Genomic DNA, 8,612 nt, shown 5'->3' with positions numbered 1-8,612 from the left:
ACACACTTGCACTCACACACACACTCACATACACACTCACACACACTATACACACACTCACATACACACTCACACACACTATGCACTCACACACACACTCACATACACACTCACACACACTATACACACACTCACATACACACTCACACACACTATACACACACACACACATGCACACTCACACACACACACATACACACTCACACACACACTCACTACACACACACACTCACATACACACTCACACACACACTCACTACACACACACACTCACATACACACTCACACACACACTCACTACACACACACACTCACATACACACACACACACACTCACATACACACACACACACACACACTCACTACACACACACACTCGCACTCACACACTCACTATACACACACTCACACACACTCACTTACACACACTCACACTCACTATACACACACTTGAACTCACACACACACTCACATATACACTCACACACACTATACACACACACTCACATACACACACACACACACTCGCACTCACATATGAACTCACATTCACACACACACACACACACACACTCACACACATGCATTCACATTCACAAACACAATCACACACACACTCACAAAATGCACAATGCACAAAAAGTGGTTATTTTGGTTTTGTTTTTGCGCACAAAAAGTATTTTCGTCTCTTCATAACATTAAGTTTGAACCACTGCAGTCACATGACTGTTTTAACGATGACTTTAGTACCTTTCTGGACCTTGAAGGTGTTGATTATATTGCTGTCTATGGACGAGTCAGTTAGCTCTCGGATTTCATCAAAAATATCTTAATTTGTGTTCTGAAGATGAACTAAGGTCTTATGGGTGTGGAACAACATGAGGGTGAGTAATTAATGACAGAATTTTCATTTTTGGGTGAACTAACCCTTAAACATCTGATTGTTACATGTAGGCTACAATTATATATTTTTCAAGATATATCGTTTATATTGGTCTGTAAAGAATAAGTGACATTTGTTCAGTGAGAATTTTAGGTAAATGTGTTAAGATGTTTGTAATTGATGAAAAAATAATTTGTCATTTAATAAGTGATAGTTTTTAAATCCATATCCAGGATGATTTACTGCAATTTTTACCCTTCTTTTATTGTCCAAAATAATAAAATAAAGAATTTGGGAAAAGAATGTGTGTGAAAATTATGATGAATATTTCAAAAGATCCTACAGTAATTGCTATGTATTTTGTGTATGTTCAAATGTGAATGTTTTGTAAATGTTAAGTTTATACATTATATGATTTGAAAATTTATCACTTCCTGCTGGAGTTTTTTTTTTTTTTTTTTTTTTTTGACAAAAAAAAGGCAAAACAAAAACTCGATGGACAAAATAAAATGCATATTAATGTTACGTAGGCCTAAGTAATATCACAAAAATAATAATTTATTCAAACACAAACTAAAAAACAATAACAACAACACACGAATAAGTTTAAACGGGCACGCGCATTCTCTGACTTGCCCAGATTCTTGAAGTCTCTGCAGTGAGAAGAGGAACACGGACAACAAACGTAAGAATTCTTCATTCATACAAATTAAATGTAAGAAAATAAATGAAGTGAACTAAACAGATGATACTTTTAATCTACTGGTTGCGAAATAAATTTAAACAGATACATTTAAAAGTGAAAGTAAACAAGCTGCGCGTTCACGGGCAGGACCGCTACACTCAAACATTGTATTTGTGTTACAGTTTCTCGAATCAGGCCTAACATTTGGAAACCAGTGATTTTTATGATTATTGAACATAATCAATTAGGCTGCCACAGCATTACATGGCAAATTTGTTCAAATGAATGAGAAATTGCTTTTATGATGTGCACAAGTGATAAAAACTTCTTGAACAAGAAGTTTTGATTATTTTAGTTGTGATCAGAGAAAGGTGTATGAAAGTGAGAAAAACTGTAAGCAGGGAAGAGAACAGCGATGAAGCTTTGCCACAAACTGCACTCTAAATATCACAGTAATAATTAACTTTATTAACTTAATAAAATCTCTGAATATCATCGAAAGGCGATACACTCCTATTAAAGAATGGGAAAAAGTGCAACACCCAATATGGCGGATAAGCCCCGTCTTCTAAATGAAAGAGCCAATCGTTGATTAGTAAAGCCACACGTCACTGCATCTGCCGTTAGAAGCTCTGGTTGCTATAGAAACAGCTAGAGTTCTCAGACCCGCGCTCATGACTGCGCATGTGCATTGGCTGGTCTAGCTTGAAAAACAAGCTATTTCAAAGCTTTTTGAACATAAGACACAAACTTTATAAGACTGTTGTTGTCAGATATCTTTAGTGTTTTTTAAATGTAATCGTAAGCTTAGTGAATTAAAGTTTTGGAGAATTTGATGTTTCCCCATTCAAAAAGGTAGGAGCTGCACTTGGACAAAGAGCTTAGAACCCAAGAGGCGATACTTTGATACTTTTTGGGTAACAGCCACTAGATGGCGCTCCGGTAGCGCGGCCGCCATTATGGGGTGAAAATACTAACTGAACCATAGAATCCTTCACATCTTACGCACCCAAAATCGGCGAATTTCACTGCCAAATCAGAAGCGCAACAGGACAGTTTTTTAAATTAAGTCACCAGTAAATTGTATGATCCTACAGTAAATGTTGTCTTATATATGTTTTATTTTACCAGTTGTGGAATCCAACCATTCATCCATCTGAGGTAATGTAGTTAGCCTACTTTATTGAGCATTTCCATTTTATGCAACTTTACACATTTATTAATAGTAAATTAATAATTAATAAATTTAAGATCATCATGTTTGCAGTGAACAATATATTTCAGACCTTGTGGAGTAATAATAATAATATAGGTCTGAACTGAAATAGGTTATATTGTATGTTTTAATGGATCACGCTACAAACATAATGATCTTATAATACATGATGCATTGCTGTGTCCGTTATCACACAATTCCCACTTTTGGACACTTTTGCTTTAACGGACATTAGACAACACTGCAAAATCAAGCTGTATAGCCTATTCATATATTTATTGTTCAACATTCCCAATTATTCTGATGCATGTCCTTAATTTAATTTCATATGTTGGTAATAATTAAGTGTTTATAAGCCTTTTAAAGAACTTTAACCCAAACTAGAGAGCAAAGGTTTTGTGTAAAAAGTGGAAGACTTAAACACAAAGTGTGTTAAATAAACTGTAAAAAGGATTTAATGATCACTACTGACAGTATTTTATTATGTGTTGTCATCATTCAGGTTGGATTTCAGCTTTAATGTACATTATTGTATGATATTGCCATAGAAACTAGTAGACAGCGACTAGCTTTCACCACAAAATGGCGGAAACGGAAACGCAGGGTTGCTGCTGGGCGCCGGTGTTGCAATGGAACGATCTGTTGACTGTCGCTTGTTATTCTTTGCTTGGATGCCTGAGAGGCGTTTCAAAGATGGCCGCCGAGTGAAATGACTTCTCTTAAAGGGACTTCTATATAATTTACTTGATGGTTTGGGTTGAACATACCAAAATAATTAATTAAAAATCCAAAAAAAAAAAAAAATTGTCTCAAATTTACAGTTATATTTAATTTTTTTTTTTTCACTAAAAGAATTTTGTATTTGACTGACAAATTAGTTTTCAAAAATATATTTGTGAAATTTCTATCAAAATATTTGAGTATGGAGAATTAAACTGATCTGTTTCAAGAACCATAAATATTACTTAATTCAAAGCAATATTATTCATCTTTCACACACAAAAAAATGAGTAAGTTTACTCACTTAAAACAATGCCCTCCCCCACCCTCCCACGTGAGGAGAACTCAACGGTTGAGAGTGAGCGCGGGCTGTTTAAATTCTCTTCAGTCTCTTCTCAGCGTCGCAGAACTGGTGCATTTCCTCTGTAAAATTAAGGTTTGTTTAAGTTATATTTGATCTATAAATTCATTACTGTGCTTTCAATCATTTTATTTAATGCAAAACAACACACAGGGACGCAATGTGAGTCATCTAAACGAGTGTCGCGTCTGTCTTTTTGCGTGAATGAAACGCCTGATGCATTAAAAAAGACACATCATGACTTTATTCCTGAAGATAATTAATACATTTAATTTGGATGATAAAATGTTCTCAAAACTGAGTTATCTCAGGCGCGAGAACCAGCGCTGATACGGTGGAAATGGGATAACAGACCGGTTGATTTCACTTGAATTACTTTTAAATGTTTAAATTTTACTTCTAAAATGTTTGTTATATGAGTTTAAATGTAGGCCGCCATATTGTGTACATGTTAAAACAGTATAAAATATGCTGCATTGCTGTGCTTATCGACAATAAAGGCTGATGTCATGAATGTGGTTGTGTGGAATATTTTACAAAGGTTTAGATGAAATTAAAGTTTAATAATACTCATACTATAAAAGTTATTATTACTCATAAATAAAAAAGTTAATATTACTCATAAATATTGTTTTTTAAACGTTTCCAATCTATTATTTTCTGTACCAAATGCAGTTACTCAGATCTACTTGATTTTTTATTTACATTTACTCTTCATATGGTATATGTAATTGATTTCACTGCTTTAAAATTTACTCAATATTTTTAAGTGTAAAAATGTTTCACCAAAAAAAAAAATTTGTAAATCATAGTAAAAGTTTTTAGAGTGTGATAAAAGAAAAAATGTGCTTAATGTATAATTGTGAATAACTTTGCAGAGTACAAAAATGTTTTCATGGATCCTTCTCATCCTCTCGCTGAATTTATGGTTCTGTGAGGCTGCACTAAGTAAGTTTAATAATTAGTTTGGATTGAAATGTATTATCTTTATACTTTGAAAATCCCATTTTTTATTTTCCCACAATATATTTCACACTGTCTTTATGTTTTACATTGTAGTAAATCAAGAAGCACCATCTGTTAATATCGGTGACAACCCTGAGATTGGAAAACTTCTGGGCAGAATTAAATATGTTGCTCGAAGTTGCAAAGAAATTCGTGACAAGTATCAGGTTCATGATGGTACGCTCTTTTTATGTTCATTTTCCATCTTAAACAACAACTCCATTTAGCTGACCCAATGCTTCTGTTCACTCAGATGGCCTGTACTATCTGATCTCTTCAAGCGGAGTCCTCTACCAGACGTTCTGTGATATGACCACTGCGGGTGGCGGCTGGACGCTCGTGGCCAGCGTTCATGAAAACAACATGTATGGAAAGTGTACTGTTGGTGATCGCTGGTCTAGTGAGCAGGGCAGCAACGAAAAACGTCCTAGTGGTGAAGGGACATGGGAGAACAGAGTCACATTTGGAACTGTAGAGGCCGCTACAAGTGATGATTATAAGGTAATTTTTTAGACAGCGGCTATTTACACCAAGTGAAAATAGCAATATATTCTACACTAAATGACAATAGCAGAATTTCCTTAGCGATATGCTATTTACACTAGGTGAAAATAGCGATAGATTCTATTTACACCATGTAAAAGTATCTGTTCTTTGCAATAAGAGCAAATAGTAAATAGATGCTATCTATACTTTATATTGGCAGATACTATTTGCACCTCAGTATTCTCAGTACGAGAAAGTATCAGCAAAGGATTAATTGATTTCTAGCCCTTGCGTTAGCTTTGCTACTAGATATATGTATGGAGATGAGAAATAAAAACCTGTCGTGCACAGCTATGATCAGCTGTTCGGCTGAGCTTTCGATGTTGTTACAGAAAGGCCAAAGCTGATCGGTTGGCTTTTTGTCACATGACCTGCAGTGGCATTCTGAATAGTCGAGATGTTTTCATCTTGCCGCGACATAGGCGCACTTGGAAAAAAACGAGTGCGCCGTACAGCGCAAAGATAGCAGTGCTGTCTGATTTTTATATCCTCCCGCCATTGTCATTGTAGTAAATCTCACAAACAAAACCTTTAGCCAATGCCACGATCCAACAGCATGTGTTCTGTTTATGTTCTGCATGCGAGAACATGTACACGTGCACATCTGTCTCGAGTCTTGACCATTAAAGGGATAGTTCACCCAAAAATGAACATTTGATGTTTATCTGCTTACTCCCAGTGCATCCAAGATGTAGGTGACTTTGTTTCTTCAGTAGAACACAAATGATGATTTAAACTCCAACCGTTGCGGTCTGTCAGTCATATAATGCGTGTCAATGGGAACTTTGTCTATAAGAGTAAAAAAAAAAACATGCACAGACAAATCCAAATTAAACCCTGCGGCTCGGGACGACACATTGATGTCCTAAGACACAAAACGATCAGTTTGTGCGAGAAACCAAACAGTATTTATATCATTTTTTTACCTCTAATACACCACTATGTCCAACTGCCTTGAGCATCCGGTTGGTGAGCACTGAAAACACGCTCTGATGACGGAAGTGATGTCAATGAGTGCGAGAGATCACTTCCGGCATCAGAGTGCATTCAGACCTCACCAACCGAATGTGCAAGGCAGTTGGACATTTTCCATTTTCCTTTTTATTATTGTAAAGCTGCTTTGAAACAATTTGCAATTTATAAAGCACTATATAAATAAATATGACTTGATTTGACAGAATCCTGGATACTTTGACATTGCGGCACAGGATGTGTCTGTGTGGCATGTTCCTAATAATATGGAGTTGGAACACTGGACCGCTGCCTCCATCCTGAGATACCACACTGAAAATCACTTCTTAACTCTCCATGGAGGAAACCTTTTCAAATTATTTACGGTCAGATAAACTTTAATATTGGTTTTGAGTTTGAAACATTCACAGAAATTATAGGCGAAGGCCACAATTTTTTTGTGAAATAAAAAGTAATAATCATAGTATAAATAATAAAACAAATTTTTATCTTCATTTTCCCAGAAATTCCCTGTGAGGTTTGGAATCGGCACATGCCTCATTGATAATGGACCTGTTATTCCAATCGTGTATGATACTGGAAGTGCAGATTCTACCAAAAATCTATATGGACCTAATTCAAGATGTACTGCAATACCTCTTGAGCCAATATTTTTCAAAAATTTTTAAAGAAAGTAGATAGTGTATTATTTACAAAGCATCCAATCACTTTAATAAATGTCATATGAGCATGGACCTTTCATGACAGATCATCATCGGTTATATATTCTGTGCTTTTTTTAGCAATATTTGAGCCTGGATTCATCGCATTCAGAGTTTTCAATACTGAAAAGGCAGCCATGGCTATTTGTTCGGGCGTTAAACCAACCGCTTGTCACACTGAACATGTGAGTTAAACAGATTTTATGGATTATTTACAACCATGCCACGTTCAAAGTCACTTGAATTACATTTCTTTCCCATTCTGATGCTCAGTTTTAACAACAGGGTTTATGAACAGCATTTGTGATGTGCTGTTGATCACCACCGGCTGTTATTCATGCATCATTGTATAAATGAAGAGGAAATTCTTTTACAGCAGTACACTTACAACAGAAATAAATCGACTGCACCAATGTTATATGAAGAAATGCATATGGTGTTATTAATGTACCCATGTTTTTGCAGTTCTGTATTGGTGGAGGAGGACACTTTCCTGAGGGATTCCCTGTACAGTGTGGGGACTTTACGAGTTTCGACTGGAATGGCTATGGTACTAATGCAGAATGGAGTGCATCCAAAGAGATAACTGAAGCTGCTGTACTACTTTTTTATCGCTGACACTCTGATGAATCTAAAATGACCAGCCTCCTTTCCTTCCGTCAGAGATATACACAATTATTTACTAAAATGTACCTTTACAATATATATCTTATATATTGGGCTATAATCTAAGAATGTGTATGGTGTTTGTAATTCAATTCAATTCAATTCACATTTATTTGTGTAGCGCTTTTCACGATACATATCATTTCAAAGCAGCTTTACAGAGAATGCATGTCAGCATGCATGTCAGAATGCATGTTTGTAACTGGTGCATATCTAATTTACTTTTAACATCTAAATTGACTAAATTGACTTTTTTTCCAACTGTTCACAAATGGAAACAAATGTATAAAGTTCAAATAAAACCAATATGTTGCAAACGCTGTCCAGATTCAAAACCTACTCCGGTTTCATAGTTTACAAGTTAGACTGAAAATATTCCACGAACAAATTTGTGAAGATTTGATCATACACAAAACAGGTAAGATCCATTGAAATGTTCATCATTATAACCACTTGTCCCAAATTCTTTATTTTAATATTTATTTTATCATCTTGGACATATATATTAACATCCATATATGTATGATAAGCATTGGAAAACAAACATCCCTAACTACAATATATCTTAAATTATAAGGATGCACTCACCATCTTTTGTTGTTAGGGAACATTTGAACAATAATCCTAATATTTGAAACAAATCATCAGTCTGATTGACACAATGTCATGAGTACAACTCATAAATATTTATAAAAAATAAAGTTACATACACTCAAAGAAAATATTTTTTGATGCTGTTCAGTTTATTTAAACAATTTATTTTGATTCAACACCATTGTATCAGGTTTCTGGTTTAAATGTGATTGATTCATGTTAAATTGACTTGAAACGATTACTCTTTGACTTAACTTGATGTT

The 8,612-nt window shown here is 35.1% G+C and overlaps 1 protein-coding gene across 2 annotated transcripts; it reads left to right on the top strand.

Moving 5' to 3' along the window:
• The first annotated feature begins 1,439 nt into the window (after window positions 1-1,439).
• Window positions 1,440-8,072, top strand: LOC125267871 (intelectin-like). Of its 2 annotated transcripts, XM_048189900.1 has the most exons (9): window positions 1,440-1,568; window positions 2,700-2,729; window positions 4,744-4,813; window positions 4,925-5,047; window positions 5,124-5,371; window positions 6,595-6,753; window positions 6,892-7,012; window positions 7,171-7,274; window positions 7,555-8,072. In XM_048189900.1, the coding sequence occupies exons 3-9, from the start codon at window positions 4,753-4,755 to the stop codon at window positions 7,705-7,707; spliced, it is 969 nt and encodes a 322-aa protein (XP_048045857.1). In that variant the 5' UTR covers window positions 1,440-1,568; window positions 2,700-2,729; window positions 4,744-4,752; the 3' UTR covers window positions 7,708-8,072. The 2 variants fall into 2 exon arrangements, with proteins under 2 accessions (XP_048045857.1, XP_048045858.1); XM_048189901.1 differs by lacking the exon at window positions 2,700-2,729 and having other exon boundaries at window positions 1,483-1,568.
• The last annotated feature ends 540 nt before the right edge of the window (window positions 8,073-8,612 follow it).

The sequence above is a fragment of the Megalobrama amblycephala genome, linkage group LG4 (genome assembly GCF_018812025.1).
Source record: "Megalobrama amblycephala isolate DHTTF-2021 linkage group LG4, ASM1881202v1, whole genome shotgun sequence".
NCBI lineage: Eukaryota > Metazoa > Chordata > Actinopteri > Cypriniformes > Xenocyprididae > Megalobrama > Megalobrama amblycephala.
Note: the sequence above shows the minus strand (reverse complement) of the source record. Positions and strands in the feature narration are given on the sequence as shown.

Coding starts and splice junctions, on each gene's coding strand:
- LOC125267871 (XM_048189900.1), top strand. CDS start 4,753: ATGTTTTCATGGATCCTTCTCATCCTCTCGCTGAATTTATGGTTCTGT. Junction 4,814..4,924: donor GTTCTGTGAGGCTGCACTAA/GTAAGTTTAATA, acceptor TTTACATTGTAG/TAAATCAAGAAGCACCATCT. Junction 6,754..6,891: donor ACCTTTTCAAATTATTTACG/GTCAGATAAACT, acceptor TCATTTTCCCAG/AAATTCCCTGTGAGGTTTGG.